The 22899-nt window shown below is 41.8% G+C and overlaps 1 protein-coding gene and 1 non-coding gene across 2 annotated transcripts; one reads left to right on the top strand and one right to left on the bottom strand.

The window, feature by feature from the left end:
* Window positions 1-1258: 1258 nt before the first annotated feature.
* Window positions 1259-22839, bottom strand: DCTN5 (dynactin subunit 5). The gene is made up of 6 exons (XM_029221341.1): window positions 22684-22839; window positions 21862-21930; window positions 13400-13518; window positions 9832-9943; window positions 5960-6062; window positions 1259-2634 (listed from the first exon to the last, which is right to left on the bottom strand). Exons 1-6 carry the CDS (start codon window positions 22729-22731, stop codon window positions 2537-2539), a joined length of 549 nt encoding a protein of 182 aa, XP_029077174.1. The 5' UTR covers window positions 22732-22839; the 3' UTR covers window positions 1259-2536.
* Window positions 11537-11609, top strand: TRNAR-UCU. The gene has a single exon. It is a non-coding gene; the product is annotated as a tRNA-Arg (tRNA).
* Window positions 22840-22899: the final 60 nt, after the last annotated feature.

The raw sequence follows: 22899 nt of genomic DNA, 5'->3' as shown, positions 1-22899 counted from the left end.
CAAAGGTAAGAACTCAGAAGAGTACCTGGTACATGGTAAACACCATAAACGTTAACAGTTGTTATTTTTATCACCTGTGTCAAAATGGAACAATCTCTAAGGTACTGTTAAGTAAAAGCAACAAGGTGCAGGACAGCACATCTAGCATGTGCTCGCATCTGTATGAATACAGAGGTTGGTGTGTATGTGTATATCTGCTTGTGCCAAGCACAGACTAACCACTGGTAGGACAGATCAAAAACTGTTCTGAGGGCTTCCCTGGTGGCGCAGTGGTTGGGGGTCCGCCTGCTGATGCAGGGGGACGCGGGTTCGTGCCCCGGTCCGGGAGGATCCCACATGCCGCGGAGCGGCTGGGCCCGTGAGCCATGGCCGCTGAGCCTGTGCATCCGGAGCCTGTGCTCCGCAACGGGAGAGGCCACAACAATGACAGGCCCGCGTACAGCAAAAAAAAAAAACAAAAACTGTTCTGAGTAGTTGTCCCTGGGAAGTAGAACATGGGACTGGATTCTGGGTTGGGAAAATCTACTTCATTGTAGGTCCCTTCTTTACTAACTGGACTGGATTTTTGGAATCATGTACTCAAATTACTTAAAGATTTTTAAAATACTCAGAAAAAAAACACCCCATTTTCTCTTAATTTTGGTTGTTCACCAACAAAATGGACAGTCAAAAGCTTATATGTCAGTTATATCTCAATAAATAAATAAATTTAAAAAGAAAACGAACAGTTAGTCGTATAAAGTGGCAAGCTTCCTTTTGCAGGTATTCAAACACAGGCTGGAAGGGAATCTGTCAGACACGCCCTGGAAGATTTCTCCAGGAAGCAAGAGGTTAGCCTAGGGCACATCTAAACTCTACCAACTACAAGATCTACCTTTTTGGTGGCACAAAAGGGGAAGGGAGCTGGCGGATAAAAACCTGCAACCATCACAGACTGCTGGTATCAGGACACAGCAGACTGTCCCATCGTACCAGGGCAGACCTGAAGAGCGTGGGCTGCAGAGCCAGGCAGACATGCACACATGTATGTGACTTCTGGGTCAGCCACTTCTTCACCACGAAGACTGGAACAAGTTATCTAATATCTTTGAATTTTTTCCTCATCAGTAAAGTGGGGATAACGTCCAGCTTACAGGGTTGGTGTGAGCCCTAGGTAGGCAAGTGAATATAAAGCCCGCAGAAGGGCACCAGGCACACAGTGAAGTGCCCACGAGAGGCTGCCATCGCTGGAGGTGGACAGTGATCACCTTCAAGTGACTTGTTTCATGTGTCAATCTTCTAATGTACAAACATAAAAAGTGACAAACCAGAAAGCAGTTTTACATTGAACTAGCAGAGATGACTACATACAGCTCTTTTTGCAAACCCCATAACCAGATATTAAGTCAAGACAGCTGCTGCTAGATACTAACCTTCAAGGCTAAACTGTCCTACCCCATTCACAGCAGCATCAGAGCTTCAAGCAAGGCCAGCCTTCTCAGGTCTTCACTCCTATATCTTCCTACTAAGCCAAGAGGCCAGAGCAGAATAGGAAGGGTTGTGCTATTATCCAGAAGATAAGAATGGCCCTGGCAACTTCGTTTACTCCTTGGGGCTCTGTGCCCCCAGAATGATTTTAAGAGGCCCCCATGTACATATGAGATTGGGCCCAAGTACAGATATTTTGGTCTGAACTGTGAGGTTATGGCAAAGAAAGGGTGGGTTGAATGGTTTTAGGCCAGGGAGCAAGTGTCACAAATGCTACATTTCCAGTGAAATAAGGCATACTGCTGTCCCCAAACACCATGAGGCAAGGAGTGGCTGCCAGACTAGTCCACCCACGTGGGAGACTCAAACCTGGGACCTTGCAAAAATAAAATCTGGACACTAAGGGCTCCCCTTTTAGTGAAAGCCAAGGCCCTAGAATAGATGCTAGAAAGTCTTTTATTAGTCACCCTGAATTAAAATGACAGTTCAGGTCACTCTGGAAAGAAGAGAAATACTAACTACCCTCCCTTCAAGTTTTAGTAGCCAACAGGAATCTGGGCTCTGAAAAGTCACAAAACACTTTTTTTCCCAGATTATGAGCAGCTGTGGCAACTGGTCAAATGTGTGAGCAGCAGGGAAGCTGAGTGATCCCTGTGAGCAGAGCTCACTGTGGTAGCTCATGGCCATGGGCAGCTCAAGAGCGTCACAACCTCCCCACTGGGACAGAATGCACTGCTCCATCCAGCCACCCACAGGACCAAGGGGTGGCAGTGCTGGAAACAGATGAGTCCATGTTCCACACATAACGGTACGGAGTGACTGTTAATATATACGGTTTAAGCACAGCATTTGGAGACAACTCCTCTAGACGTTCTGTTATTAAGTCTTAAGAGCTTAGAGCCTGGGAGGATTGAGAAACTCTAAAGAATTAAACCAAAAAAAAAAAAAAAGAAAGAAAGAGGGTGGGAGGTATCAAAGACACAAGAGCTCTTTGTAGATGCTGACTGGCTCACTTTGTCCCCAAGTTCATCTTAGAGCTCAAGCGAATTCGAGACACAAGGCAGAGACATTAGACCTGTGTCAAGGGCAAAAACTTCTGGTAGTAGCTCTTCGTGACGTCAATCATCAGCTCCTGGGTACATTCTGGGAGCTCCCCTGAGAAGAGTCCTGAGGAAAGAAAGACCTGGTCAACCACGAGGAGCCAGAGGAGGCCCACATGCAGCTCTGACTTCTGTTGAAACCTCTAGAAGTCTCCTTTCTTTAGTCATGAATGTCTAAATACTAGGTTTTCCATCTTTGGTGCTAACAGAATATTTCCACTGACCATATCTTCAAGATGATGTGAATTTGTGTGTGTGTGAGAGAAACAACTAATACTTTCCCAAAATGCAGAAATATATCCCAGGGACTCCCCTGGTGGCACAGTGGTTAAGAATCCGCCTGCCAATGCAGGGACACGGGTTCAAGCCCTGGTCCGGGAAGATCCCACATGCCACGGAGCAACTAAGCCTGTGCGCCACAACTGCTGAGCCTGTGCTCTAGAGCCCACGAGCCACAACTACTGAACCCATGAGCCACAACCGCTGAAGCCCACATGCCTAGAGACTGTGCTCCACAAGAGAAGCCACCGCAATGAGAAGCCTGCGCACCGCAACGAAGAGTGGCCACCACTCGCTGCAGCTAGAGAAAGCCCGCGCACAGCCACGAAGATCCAATGCAGCCAAAAATAAAAAAGTAAAAAAAAAAAAAAAAATTAAAAAGAAGAGAGAAATATATTCCAGGTAAAAGAGGTTAGTACATCATGGCACAACCTGAAGAGTTAAGGCAAATCTGACTACATCAGACGTTGTTCCAGGCAAGGATTCGTCCATCCCCTGGACTCTGGGGTGACGCCTGCTGGGCAAGCCAAGGTGAGAGCTCTTGAGGGAAGAAACTGCCCTGCTATTCACACAATGAAAATGAATCCAAGGCCCGAACATGCTAGATATATTCAAATCACAAATGGAAGTAGAACAGAAACACCCTATAGAAAGACAAAAGATGCAGGAATCCTATTTAAGAATTTCTAGGAAAGAGGCACTCTCACACACTCTGGATGGACGTGTAAACTCATAAAACCGTTTGAAGAGCAATTTAGGAATATCTAGCAAAACTTTTAAAAGTTCATACCCTGTGACCTGATAATCCAACTTTTAAGAATTTATTCTACAGATATTCTTGCTCAATTGCACAATATATGTACAAAAGCATCAATGCAGCAAAGTTTCTAATCATGAAAAACCAGGTGCAACTTCTTTTGATCCATTATGCCAGAGGATGATTAGTTATACTGTGGGACGTTTATGCAATGAAAACCATGAAACCATTAAAAGGCATGAGGTGAATCTCACCATACTGACAAGAAAAGATGCCCAAGATATACTGTTAAGGAAGCAAGTTTCCTAACAGAACAGAGTATGATTCTGTTTATACATGTAAAAACAGTTTCATATTATATACACAAATATATATATAAACACACATACCTATACACTCATACGCATATAAAAACACACACATATGCTCTTGTATATATACAAAGAGAAAGTAGGATAGAAAAAGTGGTCTTAAAAGATACACAATTCTCACAGGCACCTTTTACAAACTAGCAGCCCATGTTAGATTTCCAAATATATGTTTAGTCTGTACAGTATTTAATCTCCTAAAAAAAAATTAGTACTCAACAATTAAAAATTCAGAAATACCATACAAAAATTCAGATTTTGAGCTCCTCATGAAACACCGGAAGTTCTCATGATATCATGCCTGTATTCTTAAACAGCTATGATAGGCTATTACTTCAATCATTTACATGATCTGCCGGGCTCCTGTGGACATCTGAGTTTTTGGTCCCTAACCCAGATCCTTTCTGTACGGTTTGCCTTTCATTTTGACTCAGTTTCATGCTGTGGAGCCTTCCAAAAATATGCTAGTTTTCCTGCAACCCTATGCCTCTTCATTAAAGGGGGAGATTGTCAACAGCAGTATCTAGATGGTTAGCATTTGTTTGTCAAGTCACATAAAATAAACATGGGAAGTACCCTATCAGTGCAAAAAGTACTGGACTCTAAATAAGGAGCTCTGGGAGTTCCCTGGTGGTCTAGTGGTTAGGATTCAGTGCTCTCACTGCCGTGGCCCGGGTTCAATCCCTGGCTGGGGAACTGAGATCCCAAAAGCCGAGAGGCCAAAAAAAAAAATTTTTTTTTAAAATAAATAAATAAGGAGTCTTTAGTGCTTGTCAAAGCTTTCCCCCCAACTAGCTCCGATACGTCGTACAACTCAACCTCTCTAGGCCTCAGTTTCCTCACTTATACAATGATCTCTAAGGTCCCAGGCAGAACCTCCACACACAGTGTTTATCTGGATTTCAAATATCTAGCAGTGCTTCCCTGCCATACGCCATCAGTGCTCAAAGACCATAAATTGGTTCTAAGGGCTTTGAATAAGTTAAAAGAGATTAAGATATTTCGTCAGCAATACACTTCTCATCTCAGCTCAGATGCTTGTCTCACAACTCCTAAAACAATCGCCAAGACCGTGCTGATATAGCACTTGCTAAGAACTATTAAACTTTCTCACAGTGGGAACTCATTATGGGGAGAATTACTAAATAAAAGTCTCTTCCTCCTTTGCAAACAGAGGTGCATGAAAGAGCAGAATGGCCCATTTCCTCCCCAAAGAATCCTAGTGGATGATTCTGTACATCTTTGAAATTTGCATTCAGTGATCTGAGTAATGAGATTTTTAAAAATTGGAATAACAAATAAACCACCCAGTGGTTAGAGATCATATATTGTCAAATCTCTCTCTTCATATCATCTTCCATCTGTGAATCTGTGATGTGCCTTCGCATGAGCTACGTGATTTCCACTGCGTAAAACAACATGTAGAAGAAAAGAGACTGTCTTGAGGTGGGGGTTGGGAAATGTGAGGTTTTCTTCTTCTTGCTTTTCGGTGTTTTCCAAGCTCTCTAGGATGAGCATGGATTGCTTTTGTCTCGTCACATGTTTGTAACTTGGAACTCTGAGCTCATGAGGGCTTTGCCTACGGGCAAAGGTCAAGGGATAATGTATTTGCTTCTCTCAGGTGTCCTAGAGCTCTCACTGGTCTTAGAGCATGTTTTATGGTAACTTTTCAGTTAGGGCATTCCTGGGCAGGGCGGGAAGTACAAGTTCAAACCCCACCCAATGTGAAGGTAAGGCCATAGAATTCTTTGGACACACTTTTTATTTTTCCACCCAGAGCCCAGGCCAAGAGAGACATGCTTCCTCATACTTTTCCTGTGCTGGTGACAGATTTATCTAGTTATATTTTAGATAGTATTTCTGAGTACCCTGTACCAGGAGAATGTTTAAGTTAGCTAGATCAACATACTGTTAGAGACAGAAATCGCATGCACTACTTTTGTGAAAGAAAATAAACTTGAGTTTTAATAATCAACACCTAAGGTTACCTGGGCAGCCTGAGAAGACGGTGAATGGTGGGACCACAGTTTCTGGGGGTAATACTGTGTTGTCAAGAATTTTGCAACAGTCTTTCAACACACACCGGCGCCCCTGAAATTAAAATCTTGTTAATAGGAAATAGACCAGGAAATGGGAGTAAAAGTTGTCTTGTCTGCTGTGTGGAATATATTTATATTTTCTCCATTCATGATATCATACAATAGTCATGGACAGTGACAAGAGGCTTGGCTACTATTCCCTATTGCAGGTGGTACATGACAAGCAGGAGGTAAAAATGTGAGTGTCTACAAATTTGAGGTGGGGGTCATACACTAGGGACAGTTCAAGTTACCTTAGGCATTTCATACTACATGAAATTCAATCTTCAAGAATTCTGTTTACTTTTCTTTCTTCCTTTTTTTAATAATTTAGTGGATATCTGTTGTTTTGCTTGTCCAACATCCACTTCCCTTTCCTCTGGTAACAGAAGCTATATTTTCCTTGGATACCGCCCCATCCCCATCTCAGTCCATGTACTTCACCTCCCATCCCAAACTATGAACCCCAAGCCTGGCCACAGCCACTGGTTTAGGCAATCGGCGTATGAGCTGATGATGAATCTCAAGGTCAGGGCTTCTGCTGGGACTACTGGGAAAAGCTCTTTCCAATGGGGATTTTAGAGGACAGGACAGAATCCTGGACCAGCCACTGGTTTCCATGAGGAAAGGACCTGCCTGAGAGCCTCCCAGAGGAAAACAAAAAAGGGAAGGGGATTAATTCTCATGACATCAACTGAACCCCCAGAGTCACTTATGTATGAAATTAGGATCTACTTCTGTACCCTTGGTTCATATTAGCCAGTACATTCGCTTTGAACCTACCAATTTAAGGTCTGTTTGTTCTTTTGCCAATTCCAACTGGAAAAGTCTTGGCAAATTCTTCTGGATATGAAGTTATTAGTTCATTTGTTCCCCCATGGGTAAGTGGTAGTTACTAGAAGGTTTAGGCTGGACATAACGCTTGACTTTATCCACTGTCATCACTTTTCAATTCTGCCATCACCCACGGCATTTTGGGGGCAAGAAATAAGGTCTGGGAGCTTCATCTCTTTCATGGCTTAAGGGAAAGGAGAGGTTTCTGTATACGGTTAAAGTTATGTCTCAGACAACCTGCTGAGTAAATGAAAGATTGCATTTACATCATCGGGTCTATAAGTTTACTTGTGTTCTGGTCAGATGATCTGATAAAACATCCCCAGGTGGCTGAGGATGTGGAACACCTAACAAATACCAGGATAATGCTAACCCATCTAGATCTTAGATTTTACCAAAGAATATGAAAGATACTTTGATTTGGTTGTGTTCAAATTTTCCCCCAGTATTAAATACCTAACTCTTATGTAAGTCCAGGAACTCCTAGGTAGATTGCCAAATGAATTTTTTAAAAAGCTTATACCTAAGGTCTGAATTTCTTTAGTGGCTAACTAAGTTGTCTCCAGTTGGGTGGTTAACAGCCAAGTTGGGCAACATCTTTAGGTCAGAAGCAAGTTATGACTGCAGCTCATTTCTCCTTGGAAAGTTTTCTTCCACGAATTACCTATTATTGGCAACATCAAAAATCGGGCAGATGGCCAGCTCCCCTGGTGACTCCCAAATTAACTCAAAGATGTCCTATGACGCCTAAGCTCCTAGTAACTCAGACTAAGCACATGGGGCACTGAGTAAAAGGAGTGTGCTGCGTATGGCAGGACACATTCACAGACAGGGACCTGCAGACACAGGGGCCTGGAAGAGAGGGACAGTGGAAATGAACCTTCTCACTGTATACTACCAGCCACCACACAGCCTGAGGGCACCTGCTTTCTAGAGTTGGCCATTCTGCCCACTCAGAGAAATGTGCTCAATTGGGTTTCAGAGAATTCTGGGTAAACTGATCAATTACATGGCAGCAGAATTAAAAATGCAGGTACTTCTTAGGCATGAATGGCTTGGCAATAGCTGAGGAGATAAAAAGCTGAAACTACTTCTTTATTCTTTCCTGGAGAACTTTCCAAGAAGGAGTTAAGAACTACATGTTGCTAGTATTATAGCTACCCATATCTCCTTATGCAAATTATTTAGCAAGTTACTTAAATCCTGTGAAATAGGATATAAAACCAAGCCCGTAGGGATGCTGTCAAGACTAGAGACAAAAGTAAAACTCATGGCATGGTTAACAGTGCCTATTAATATTGCCTGTTAGGCTTTTCCTGCAGACATTTGGGCAATTCTGATTAACAACCACACCTTCACACATCCAAGCATAAGTTAGACTACCACATGAGATGCTACAGGAAGGATCCCTGTGTCATGAGGACAGCTGGACTCTAAATGAGTTCCTGCTAGCTCTGAGATTCTCAAAGGATCATTCTCCTGAGATTACTTGGGAATTTTTAAAGGCTCAGCAAATAAGCCCTGTCAATACTGAACAATGACAATACCATGAATTGATGTATTGAAAAGTGATACAGAAAGCAGAGCACCTAACAACAGGACTAGAATTCCCTAAGCTGTGGGAATAGCATTTGGATTTTAACCATTCAGACATTTGGCTCTGGGGCTAAAGGACTAGGCTACTATGGTGATGTCTTCACATTGCTGAGGAAAATATCAGGAAAACCCAGCTGTGGCTTGGAAAGCCAGCTTTGGCCAAACAGTCAGAGTGAGGGGAGAGGATGGATTTCTTCTCCCTTTTCTCAACGTCAGCCCAAACCACAGACATTCTGTCTCTAATACATACTAAGGGACTCCCCTGGAGAAGAATATTTGGCAAAACAACTACTCCCCTTAATTCTGAGTAACAAGTCAGACTGGAATGTTTTTCTCAGCAGTGGGGTTCTCCATTGCACTGTCCACCTTTGCTGTGCCCTCATGGCTCCTGGAATGTGGCTGCATAGCTTCTGCAGGTTTTCTGATACTTTAGGGTCCTAGTCTTATCCAGAGCAGAGAACTGACTCTAAATTAAGGGGAGTGGCCACTTAAATGTATGAAAGGGGTCTTGGCTTTTCCCAGAATCTGAGGGACAAACATAAAATGTAGGAGACATTTTCCCTGAAAATTTAGGCAGTTTGGCTCTGATCATTAACATTCTTACTCAGGATGGTCTCAGAAATCCTAACTGAAATCAACCTCTTCATCTATGAAATACCAAGAAATTCAGCCTTGGAAAGCCTTGGTTGGGTTAAACAAATTGATATCGAGGCACCTGTGGACCAGGGTCCTACAGGTTCTGCTAAGGGAGGGGCCCCCTCGCACCTGGCAAACCCAGCACCCTGAACTACATGCAGCTCCCTTAACGTCATGCCCATTGGTGACTCTGACCCTTACACATGCCAATCTCTTCCCTGAAACACTCATTCTCCTCTGGTCTAGGAGCCAATTTTGATGCACCCTTCAAGATCCCCTCACCCCCACCAGACTGTAAGATTCTTGAGGTGAAGCAACAGGTAGGTCACATAGCGGCATGGCTATTCATACCACTAGGGTTCAAATCCCAGCACTACCATTTACTAGCCTTGTCAAATCCCCTAATATCGAAGGTCTTCAGTCTCCTCACCTGAAAACAGGGATAATAACAGTACCTAGTATCCTTGGATGGTTGTGAGAATTAAATGAAATAATCAAAGGTAAGGGTTTAACGTCATATGGAAGAGGTTCCATAAAGGTTAGCCATGATTATTAATGCCTAGGAAAAACTCCAAATTCAGTAATAATTCTGATAGACCAGTAGACCAGAAAGGACTTCTACCCTGCTTGATGACAGAAGCAGAAGCCCACTGATGTGAGGGACGCGAGCTAGAGAGAGAGTGAGGCTGCTCAGCCAGCCAAGTCACCATACTCACAATCACACAGTTCTTGCCAACGTGAACATAAGAGCCAATCTGAGCTGCGTTGACCACACAATCTTCCTCAATAAAGACATGGTCCCCAATGTGTAGAGGAAAAAATGCAACGCTACAGAAGAAAAAGAAGATGAACAAAGAAAGGTCAAGGTGATGTACTTTTGGTCAAGGTTTATAGAACTAAAGATCGTAATCTCAACTCCATCGTCTTTTCTTAATAAGACTGTTCCTACCAAGGAAAGAATCCTCAGGCTTAACGAATTCTGTAATGTTGAAGAAGATGCATGTGACTACTAAATCGAAATCAGAAATATTACACCAAGGAAACTTTGAAAGGAAATAGCAAAACAGTAAGAGCAAAACCTTCAAAGCTAAAAAATCTGGCACCAAATAAAAACAAATGAATGTTTTGCTCATTCCTGCCTCCTTTGAAAATGCCCACAGATCACATTTTCATTAATCTGCTCTATAATCCTTCAGGGGACTGATGTGAGGTTCATGGGATATAATTCCCAACATGCTAAAAATTTATATATTGACTGGTTTTATTGAGAGTCTACTATATGCCAGACTCTATGCTAGGAACTGGGGAATACAATGGTGAGCAAAAGGGATGCAATCATGCCCATGGAGCTTACAAACAAGAGAAGAAAAGAGAGACTAAATAAATGATTAAATAAGTAATTAGTTCCAACTGTGATAAGTGCTACAGAGGAAAAATAACACATTATGAGAGCATATAACAGAGACTTTACTCAGACTGGAGGTTAAGTAATTGAAAGTGACATTTAAGCCAGGACTTAAGGAGTCAGTTGGCTTTCTCCAGACTTGTGACATCACTCCCATTCTCCAGGACTCCTCAAATGTCATTGACAGTGGTCTGTGATCATATTTACAAGAAATTTCGGTACCTTGGGATGTAAAATATTTGCACTAGAACTAATATAAAGCAGCTGGATGCTCACTGGCTCTTTCCAGTCCTGTGTTCTATTTTGTCAGGAATATTTTGTCAGAGATGATACCTGTCCTCCACAGACCTATACTTTATTTAAATCTTCCTTAATTCATTTGCATTTTTGGTCTGGACCCCTTGTGTGGCAATGGATTCCTTGATCTTATCATAGTCTACAACAGTACTATCAACTCCTTAATTTTAAATTAAAAACTCCAAACTTTATACTATCAGCTGGTCCTGGTATTGAGATATACAGGGGAGGAAATCGACATTCACCTTCTATTCACGTGTTGCTATTTACACTTTCATATTTCTATATTTCTCACGTGGACTATTCTAATTTACACTTCCCTCCATTCACCAATAAGCTTCTTATTCATTCTCAGTCCTCTTCCTGGACCATATCCAGCACAATAATGCCTTTATCAGGAGGTGGAGTCAACAACTCTAGCAGAGCATCAGTCACTGTATGAAACCATGAAAAGGCGTCACAGGGTTTTCTGATTTCCACTCAATAGTCCTTTTTTTTAATTTTAAAAAATATTTATTAATATTTTGGCTGCGCTGGGTCTTAGTTGCGGCACATGGGATCTTTAGTTGCGGCATGTGGACTTCTTAGTTGCAGCATGCATGCAGGATCTAGTTCCCTGACCAGGGATCGAACCCGGGCCCCCTGCATTGGGAGCACAGAATCTTAACCCACTGGACCACCAGGGAAGTCCCCTCCCCTCAACAGTATTCTGAGGGACTTCCCTGGTGGTCCAGTGGTTAAGACTCTGCGCTTCTACTGAAGAGGGCCCAGGTTCGATCCCTGGTCAGGGAATTAAGATCCCACATGCCGCACAGCACGGCCAAAAAAAAAAAAAAAAAAAAAATAGCCTTCTGAGCTAATGAGCAAATGCTTTCATCTAAATTTCATATGATTTACAATGACTCCCTGCTCCAATTCCTGTACATAATGAAAGCCTGGAGCCCAACATCACTATGGGAAATGCAGGACGATTCCTGCATGATATACACCCAGGTATGGTAGTCTGAGTTAGCTGCCCTCTTCTGTGTTCCTCCCTAACCATGTTCATGCCCCAGTGACAGGAGTATCCCATTCTATAGTGGCTATCATGTTACAGCATCACATTCTATAGTAGCTTTCTGTTTATGTAATTCTTTCTATCACTAGGTTGTTGTTGTTTTTTTTTATTTTTATTTTTATTTTATTTATTTTTTTGCGGTACGCAGGCCTCTCACTGTTGTGGCCTCTCCCATTGCAGAGCACAGGTTCCGGACGTGCAGGCTCAGTGGCCATGGCTCACGGGCCCAGCTGCTCCGCGGCATGTGGGATCTTCCCGGACTGGGGCACGAACCCGTGTTCCCTGCATCGGCAGGCGGACTCTCAACCACTGCGCCACCAGGGAAGCCCTGTTGTTGTATTTTTAATTGAGGTATAGTTTATTTCCAATATATAAGTTTCATGTGTACAACACAGTGATTCACAATTTTTAAAGGTTATACTCCACTTATAGTTATTATAAAATATTAGCTATTATTCCCTGTGCTGTAAAACATATCCTTGTAGCTTATTTATTTTATATGTAGTAATTTGTACCTCTTAATCCCTACCCCTGTCTTGCCCCTCCTCCTTCCCACTGGTAACCACTAGTTCGGTATATCTGTGAGTCTGTCTCTTTTTTTTACATTCACTAGTTTGTTTTACTTCTAACACTGGGTTATGAGACCCTATTTGATCCATCTTTATATGCCCAGCTTATAACCTAGTGACTGGCATAAGGAAAGCACTCAATCAATGCTTGCTGAATTCTTGGATGAAAAGCAGATGGTGCCATAAGTAGGAACGAGGAGGGCAAACGGAGAGAGAGGCAAAGAGAATACCATCATATCAAGCATAGCGGTCGGTTTTCCTGCCCTGTCCATGCCCTTTCTTAGACAATCCCTATGCCCACTGAGAGATCAGGGGGCCTGACATGACCCTGCTCTCTGGGTCAAAGCTGTTTTTAGACTGGGGGTGGGCACTTAACTCAAACTGAGCTAATTAGATTCTCTCTCCCAACATTTTGTTGATAGGACCTAAAATCTCTGGTTGGTATCCACTGGAAGCCTAAATGGAGAAGCGATGTAAAAAAACGGGCTGAGGCAGCAAGGTTGGCTCCATGAGAAAAGCCGGAAGATATAGCTGAAAGAAAAAAGAGGGAAGCAGAAGTGCAGAGAGAAGAACAGTTAAGAAACAGTATAACCTTGGTAACAGAGCAGCAGCCAGACAGAATAGTGGTCTTGACTCTGGCTAGCTGTCCAGTTCCAGGTTCTAGTCGCTTGTGAAGCCTGACCCCTTTTTCTACCCTTAAATTCCATCAAATATGCCTGTGGCTGTTTAATCAGAACCCCCTTTGCTTTTGCCAGCTTAAGTGGATTGTTTCTGGCAACTAACCACCAACTAGACTAAGACAACCAACACCAGAGTTGTGTTCATTATGGTGAATTCTTACTTAGTGTCCCAAACAATAGCGTAGATCTGCTCCTTCCCCCACAACTCAACGCATGGATAGTACCACCAGTAGCAGCATCTTGCCCAAGACTGAATCAGGTCATTAAATTACATACCCTTTGCTGAATTTCTTGAATGGTGGCCTTATGACACTCCGACTTTTCACAACACAATGACGTCCAACTCTTACATTTGCCAGATCCCCTCGAATAATACAGTCATTCATCACAATGGTCTATAAAACAAAGCATATTTTAAAAAGCTACTAACATAGCCTAAAACATAATGAAAAAGAGTAGGAAACCAGACAGTTTGAGAGTTATGCTATATTCTACTGAATCACCTGTTCTGTCAAAAGGGATAACTTTTAAGGTAAAGAGAATTGCCCTCATAATACTGATTGCAGTTCAAGATGTTCCCAGTACATCACAAGCTTTGCCCTTATTATCCCATGAACAGGACTCAATGGATGGACAAACATTTATTGAGAATACCTGTGGCAGACCTGGTCTGTGCATCTCCTCAGATGCACTCGGTTCCACCTGCCCCCAAGCCTTGGCTGATTGCTCAGTGAGAGTCCTGGCTGTTCCCAGCTTTGTCTAATCTCCTAACAGTACTATCTCCAACTTCATGCTCCAGAGGTGGACCCACTGAGGTTCTGCTTGCTCTCCCAATTTCTGGACCCAGATTATGTGCTAAACTGCAAGGTGTGATATCTGACTTCCCCAGAGGTTGCCAGGAGGGGCTGAATAACACAACCCAGAAACTGGGGGGAACTAATGCCCCATACTTGGTAAAGAGTAGGCATTCTTGAAACGTCTGCTGAATAAATGAGGTTTAAAAAAAAAGTGCACGTGGCTGAGAAAGTAAGCAAGGGACCAGATCATGAAGAATTACCTGTGCTGAGTACAGAAGTTCAGATGTTTTTCCCTAGCGGGTATAAGGAATCAATGAAAGATTCTAAGCAGAGGATTAACACAAGCGAAGCTTCATTTTAGAAATATTACTCTGGAAGCAGTCTGGAGCCTGAATGGAGGCAGGCAAGACTGGAGGGGATGTGACCCTTCAGATGGATCAAGGTGAAACGAGATGGTGGGCCTTACCTAAGGCAAAAGCTGTGCATCAGGGAAAGAGAAATAAATCAGAGGTAGAGGAATCTGAGCAACCCTTTAGATCCAGCTACCAATTTAGAGGAAGAAGAGGGGGACAGAGATCACATTAAGCAACACCGTGTAAACAGAATCAGCCAAATTCAGAAATCTGAAAATACTGCAGGACAGTGAGCCAGTTTCCTCAACATATAAATGGCATGCGGAGAAAAACGAGGCAGGGAATGAGAACTGTTACAGATTCAAAGAGACTTAAGAGACACATCAACCAAACAGTAATGTGTACCTGACCTTGTTTGGATCCTGATTTGAACAAGCCAACTGTAAAAAGACATCTTAAGATAATGGAGGGACTTCCCTTGTGACGCAGTGGTTAAGAATCCGCCTGCCAATGCAGAGGACATGGTTCAATCCCTGGTCCGGGAACATTCCACATGCCGCGGAGCAATTAAGCCCATGCATCACAACTACTGAGCCTGCGCTCTAGAGCCTGTGTGCCACAACTACTGAGCCCATGTGCCACAACTACTGAAGCCCGCAAGCCCTAGAGCCTGCGCGCCGCAACTACTGAAGCCCGCGCGCTCTAGGGCTGTGTGCTGCAACTGCTGAGCCTGCGTGCTGCAACCACTGAAGCCCACAGGCCTAGAGACTGTGCTCCGCAACAAGAGAAGCCACCGCAAAGAGAAGCCCGTGCTCCGCAACGAAGAGTAGCCCCCACTCGCCACAACTAGAGAAATCCCGGGCACAGCAACGAACACCCAACGCAGCCAAAAAAAAAAGATAATGGAAAGACTGAACATGGACTGAGGATTAGATTAGATGATATTTAGGGAATGACTGGCTTTTTAAAAAATATAATAACGGTCCTCTATACATTTTTTAAAGCCTTTAAATATCAGTGATATACATTGAAATATTTATGGGTAAAATAATATTATGCTTGCAACTTGCTTTAAAATATTCCACTCCAAAATTGGTTTGAACTTGGCAGGTGAGTATAGAGATGAAGCAAGAATGCCAGAATATTGCTAATTGTAGAAGCTGGTGAATGAGTATATAGGGACTCATTATATGTTCTCTCTACTCTTTTTTTTTTTTTTGCGGTACGCGGGCCTCTCACTGTTGTGGCCTCTCCCGTTGCGGAGCACAGGCTCCGGACTCGCAGGCTCAGCGGCCATGGCTCACGGGCGCAGCTGCTCCGCAGCATGTGGGATCTTCCCGGACCGGGACACGAACCCGTGTCCCCTGCATCGGCAGGCGGACTCTCAACCACTGCACCACCAGGGAAGCCCTGTTCTCTCTACTCTTAAATGTGTCCTAAAAGTTCCATAACAATACTGCTTATCTATAAAGAATAATGAACTACTAATCCATGAATATATCCAACAACATGGGTAAATCTCAAAAACATTATGCTGAGGGAAAGAAGCTGACCCCCCCCCCCAAAAGTACATGATTCCAATTACAGGAAACTTGAGAAAATGCAAAACTAACCTCTATTAGTTTTACATAGGTTACCTGGGCAAAGCTAGAAGAAGGCTTGACTGCAGAGGGACACAAGGAAACTAGGGTGATGTAAATATTTTATATCTTGACTGTGGTACTAGTTGCATAGATGTCCCCATCAGCCAAACCTTTTCAAACTGCATATTTAAAATGGGTATACTTGGCCACTGAGCCTGCGTGTCCGGAGCCTGTGCTCTGCAATGGGAGAGGCCACAACAGTGAGGGGCCCGCGTACCGCAAAAAAAAAAAAATAATAATAAAATAAAATGGGTACACTTTATTGTATGTAATATACCTAAATAAAAATTATTTTTTAAAAAATAAATTTATTTATTTTATTTTTATTTTTAAAACAAATTAATTTTATTTATTATTTTAATTATATAAAATTAAATTATATAAAAAATATAAATTATTTTAAAATTTAAAATAAATTTATTTATTTTATTTTTAAATAAATAAATTTATTTATTTATTTTATTTTTGGGTCTTTGTTGCTGTGTGTGGGCTTTTCTCTAGTTGCAGTGAGCGGGGCCTACTCTTCGTTGCAGTGTGCGGGCTTCTCATTGCGGTGGCTTCTCCTGTTGCGGAGCATGGGCTCGGCTCTAGGTGCGTGGGCTTCAGTAGTTGTGGCTCGTGGGCTCTAGAAGCACAGGTTCAGTAGTTGTGGCGCACGGGCTTAGTTGCTCCACGGCCTGTGGGATCTTCCCGGACCAGGGCTCGAACCCATGTCCCCTGCACTGGCAGGCAGATTCTTAACCACTGTGCCACCAGGGAAGTCCTAAAAATGATTTTTTTAAATGTTCCATTATAAAATATTTAAAAAGAAAAAAAAGAAGAGATTTTATATGACTCGGTCATTGTTTAGATGTTGGGTAAGAGAAAAAGAATCTAGGACAGGGTGAGCAATTCTGGGGATTAGATGATAAATTCAATTTTGAAATTCTGAGTTTGTGGAATCTGTGGGATGACCAACAGGCAGTTGTAAATAAAGGTCTGGGACCCAAGACAGAAGGTCAGGCTAGAGAAGTAGACGGGAACACCTCAAATATAGGTGAATTTAGATAAATCACTAGCCAGAACATGAGGCTCTGAGAAGATACTAAAAAAGAAATGGGCTCACACCTGGAAGAGTTTACCAATCTGACCCACATATGTTCAGTCTGTAAAACCTCTATCAGTAAAAAGAAATTTTCACATCTGCTGCTGATTGTAAAGTATTACAGGTCCTCTTGGCTTTTTTGTTTTGTTTTGTTTTTGTTTTTTTGGCTGTGCCATGCAGCTTGCGGGATCTTAGCTCCCTGACCAGAGATCGAACCCAGGCCCCGGCAGTGAAAGTGCCGAGTCCTAACTACTGCCAGGGAATTCCTCTCTTGGTTTTTAAAAGCTATCTTCTTCAAGCTTAGAGAGATGTCTATTTCTAGTACATAATTCTTTCATCTGAGATCCTTAATTTACTTCAATCACTGTTTTTCAGCTTGTGTTTCCATCTACAATCAGAGAAAATGAGTTATTTTTCTTTTGGAAGAAAACAGAATACCAAGAGTTCTGAGTATTTGGTAATGGCTGTTATTGTTCTATTGTGTTTTAAGTAAAGATAACAATCTTAATCTAGAAATAAAGAAAATCCATATAAGTCCCTCAGTCAGCCTAAATTACATTCCCACTGAGGAAGCAAACACACAAAAAACATAAGAAAGAAACGGTATCACAGATGGTCAAAGAAATTTAGCAAGCGGTATTCAAACCCTGGTTTCCTATCTCATAAAGAATGGAGCTAAAGAAGAGAAGTCAAATTAAAAATAGAGGCAACATGGGCTTCCCTGGTGGCGCAGTGGTTGAGAGTCCTCCTGCTGATGCAGGGGACACGGGTTCGTGCCCTGGTCCGGGAAGATCCCACATGCTACAGAGCTGCTGGGCCCGTGAGCCATGGCCGCTGAGCCTGTGCGTCCGGAGCCTGTGCTCCGCAACGGGAGAGGCCACAACAGTGAGAGGCCCGCGTACTGCATTAAAAAAAAAAAAAAAAAAAAAAAAAAGAGGCAGCAGGGTGTTAAAATGAAAGGAGGTGCCTAAAAAGACCTTTCAGGGAGAAAAACAGTATTAAAGCAGACTTCACCGAACTCAACAAGTACAATGCAGAGGTGGCAAGTTGGGGGTCTGAGGGCTGTACCTAGAAATGGTTTTCTCTGGCCTCTGCAGCCATTTTTATCATTTAAATTAGATGCTATTATGTGAATAGTAGTACATTTTACATTTAAAAAAAATCCAGATTTCCAGTTTCTTTTGAGAAAATCAGAAGCTCTGCAAGTACAGGTCTGCACTCCCACATGGCAACAATCAGCCCGAGCTTTGCTAGGTCCTGTATTCTCCAATTCACTAGGCCCCACCATTCTGGTTTACACCCAGTCCTCTTTGCTCATCTGATCCCTGTCTCTTCCTGCAGGCACTGTGACACCCGATGGAAAACAGAAATGTCAAAGTTCTGAAAGGGGCAGGGGCTGGAAACAAAAATGGATTGTTCATAATAACAAAAAGCTGGAAACAAAATAACTATCCACCCATAAGAGAGGGGATAAACCGAATTGTACACAGCAGTGAAAATGCATAAACCACAATGAATCTTAGAAACTAAGCTGAGAATGATGTTACTTACTAAATGTAATATATGTTTTCTATTGTCATTATTACAATAACTGAGGGTAAAAATAGTAAGTCACAGAAAACCAAGTAAAGCTAAACAATATATATTATTTAGAAATACACACATATGTGGTAAAAATTTTGTTTTGAAAAATAAAGAATTTATAAGAAAAAGTTCAGAATAGTGGTATCCTCTTGGAAGGAGGTAGAAGAAAGAAATGGGAGAGGAACTTCAGGCTGTACTGTATTATTATGCATTGATTATGTTCCAGTTCTTCAGTTGGGTGGTGGGTTCATGGTGTTGATTTAATTTTTATGCTTCATAACATATATATCACATATCAGTCTTCTGTGTGCACCAAATATTGCCAAATAAAACACCTTTCAAAAACGAAAGAGGGCCCCGAATAACCAAAACAATCTTGAAAAAGAAGAAGTTGGAAGACTCATATTTCCTGATTATAAAATTTACTACAAGTCTACAGTAACCAAAATAGTGTAGAACTAGCATAAGGACAGATATATCAACTATGGAATAGAACTGAGAGTCCAGAAAGTAACCCATACATCTGCCAGATGATTTTCTATAAGGATGACAAGACCATTCAATGGGGAAAGAACAATCTCTTCAACAAGTGGTGCTGGGACAAGTAGATTTCCAACCCCCCAAAATTAATTAATTAGGACCCCAACCTCACATCATATGCAAAAATTAACTCAAAATGGATCAACAACCATTTAAATACAAGTGCTAAAACCATAAAACTCTTAGAAGAAAACATAGGAGTACATCTTCATGATCTTGGGTTTGGCAAGGATTCTTAGATATACGACATCAAAAACTTAAGCAACAAAAGAAGAAATAGATAAACTGGACTTCATCAAAATTAAAAACTCTTGTGCATCAAAGAACATTATGAAGAAAGTAAAAAGACAACCTACAGAATGGTAGAAAATATTTGCAATCATAAATCTGATAAGGATTTAATACCCAGAATATAAAGAACTCCTACAATTCAACAACAAAGAGACAAGATTTTAAAATGGTCAAAGGACTGAATAGATATTTCTCCAAAGATATGCAAATGGCCAATAAGATAAAAGATGTTCATCATCATTAGACATTAGGGAAATGCAAATAACACTACTATATATATAAAAGATAACTAATAAGAGCCTATTGTATAGCACAGGAAACTCTATTCAGTGCTCTGTAATGACCTATATGGGAATGGAATCTAGCAGAGAGTGGATATATGTATATGGATGGCTGATTCACTTTGCTGTACAGTAGAAACTAACACAACATTGTAAATCAACGATACTCCAATAAAACATTAATTAAAAAAAAAAACCACAATGAGGGGCTTCCTTGGTGGTGCAGTGGTTAAGAATCCGCCTGCCAATGCAGGGGACACAGGTTTGAGTGCTGGTCTGGGAAGATCCCACATGCCGCGGAGCAACTAAGCCAGTGCGCCACAACTATTGAACCTGAGCTCTAGAGCCCATGAGCCACAACCACTGAGCCCACGTGCCACAACTACTGAAGCCCACACACCTACAGCCCATGCTCCACAATGAGAGGCCACCACAACGCGCACCGCAACGAAGAGTAGCCCCCGCTCGCCGCAACTAGAGAAAGCCCGCGCACAGCAACAAAGACCCAACGCAGCCAAAAATAAAATAAAGTAACTAATTAAGAAAAAAACACACAATGAAATATTGAATACCTTTCATATACACATCCAAAAAAAAAAAAACCCAGAAAATAACAAGTGTTCATGAGAAATTGGTACTCTCTTGCATTGCGGTGGGAACGTAAAATGGTGCAATTTGGCAGTTCTTCGCAAAGCTAAAAAATAGAACTGCCATATGACCCAGACACCCCCACCCCTAGGTATGTAATAAATAACTGAAAACTGAGCTCAAATATATCCTTGTATGCCAATGTTCATTGCAGCAATACTCACAATAGTGGAAAGGTAGAAACAACCCAAGTGTCCATCAACAGATGAATAAATAAACAAAATATACATATATACAATGGAATATTAGTCATGAAAAGGAATAAAATTCTGATACGTGTGGATGAGCCTTGAAAACATTATGCTAAGTGCAATAAGCCAGCCCAAAGGACAAATCTTGCATGATTGTGCTTAAATGACATATCTAGAATAGGCACATTCATAGAGACAGAAAGTAGATTGAGGTTACCAGGGTCTGGGAGGAAAGGGGATGAGAGTTATTCCTTAATGGGTTCAGAGTTTCCGTCTAAGTGGCGAAAATGTTTTAGAAATAGATATAGTGGTGATGATTGCACAACACTGTGAAGATAATGAATGTCAATGAACTGTATACTTAAAAGTGCTTAAAGTGGCGAATTTTGTCATAAATACACACACACACACAAATCTTCCCTACAAAATCACAGAAAATGTTTTGGAATTAGCTGAAGGATTTCAAAAAAAACTCCACATATTTGCTAATGAGTCAGATGGAGTTAACTGAATTTTCTAATTTTGCACTGAAACAGTGTATCTGTAATTACTAATTATATCTAATTACCAAACTATATTTCTTTTCCATTAAATCTCATGGTATGATGGGGTAACAGACACAGTAATTGTGTCTCTACTGAAAATATCTGTGATCTTTTGATTACAGTGAGATTATTTTACCTCTAGAAGTTACAGATTTAATATTTCAAGGAAAATTGAGTGTTCCTAATGGCAGGAAGAAACTATGGACTTCAGTGTTTGTCAAGCTCAAATATATCTTGATATTTTTCTCTGGTTCTGAAGTGTTCTAATATTATCCCAGGTTTATGCTCATCTCTGTGCTATTTCAGTTTATTCAGACTACAAGATTCTGAGCCTTTCACATTCCATTTTTCAAATGCATTTCAGATTTTAGTTATCTTTCCCAATTCTCAAATTAATTTTAAGTTTCAGTTAATAATGAATCATTAATTAGTAAACAGATAATTGTATCAGTATCACTTCAGTTTCTACACTAAAATACTGTGTTGTCTATTTATGTTTTGTGTCCAGTAATACAGGACACACACTACAATACTGTCCAATAATTTCAGTGCTAGGTGTCATTGTATTTTGTGCCTGGAATAACAGGAAAAAGGCTTTCTGTTGCCTCTTTTTACTGCATATTTTTTGTATTCAATAAATCCAATTTGGAGCATTAAAAAAGAGAGAGAGAATTTTAGCATATATAGCAATAAATTGGGGACATTTCATCTGCCCTGCTAATGTGATAATCAGTGGAAAGAAAGCAGAAATATGCATCCCGGAGCTGGCTCCGTCCCTTACCTTGCCATTGAGAACGATGTTCTGACTTCCACACAGTACAGACTGGCGACTAACTTTGTTCCCAGATGCCTGAAACGAAAGAGCAGAAAAACGAGGTGAGCAAACTGAGTGGGTTCTGGGCTACAGGTTTCCATCAAGAAAGCCCATACTGGAGAGAAAAGGACTTGCAATGGGGTGTCGTCTGCAATGGAATGAGTCAGGATATCAAAAAAGCAAGGATGAATTAGGAACTTAGGGATTCAAGGAACAGACCCAGAAATTGGATGTGGTACGTCTATAGCCTAGCGGCAGCTTCTATACTTCGGTTTTACAGCCCTAAAAACAGGATAATGACTTTACCAATAGCATAGAGTTGTGAGAATTCAATGAAAAAATAAAGAGTAATGCTGACTGAGCACTACCCCGGTTTCGAGCAATTAACACACATCTACACCTAGTTTGTATTGACTATAAAGAACCTAACAAACAAAAAAGAACCTAACAGTCTTTAGCACGTAGTAATAAATTAGGACATGTTAGTTTTTTTTAAAAAAAATTTTTTTAAAGGCCTGAAGCCCAAAGCTGTAATTATCAGGATGGATGAGACTTGTCCTGCTTTCTGGACGGCGTTTTATCTCTACGAGGAAATCAGGAATAAATTTTAAAAAGCCTAAACTGGCCATGCAAGGAATGCATAACAAAGCCAGACCATACATGAACTCTCACTGTGTAATTTGGACTAAACGCCAAAGGGACCTGGGGTGGGGCAGGGACAGGATGGAGACGGCGGCCTCAGGGGATGCAGGCTTGGAGAGGGGAGGGCAGATGTCTGGACACGCGCACCGTCTCGATGTACTCGGACTTGTTGTAGAGAAGCTCGCCCAACTCCATGGCCACCAACTCCCCTGCGCAGCTCCGGCTCCTGCCAAAGTCTGTCTGCCTGTCTCTCCGCCTCAGACTCCGGCTACTTCCGGCTGCTCCTCCACTTCCGCTCTGGGCGGTCTGCGGTCTCATCCATAGCTCGGCTCTCCGGTAGCTGGCCTCGCTCCATTGCTCTGC

The sequence above is a fragment of the Monodon monoceros genome, unplaced genomic scaffold (assembly GCF_005190385.1).
Source record: "Monodon monoceros isolate NGI ecotype Baffin Bay Population unplaced genomic scaffold, NGI_Narwhal_1 Super_Scaffold_13, whole genome shotgun sequence".
NCBI classification, from domain to species: Eukaryota; Metazoa; Chordata; class Mammalia; order Artiodactyla; family Monodontidae; genus Monodon; species Monodon monoceros.
Note: the sequence above shows the minus strand (reverse complement) of the source record. Positions and strands in the feature narration are given on the sequence as shown.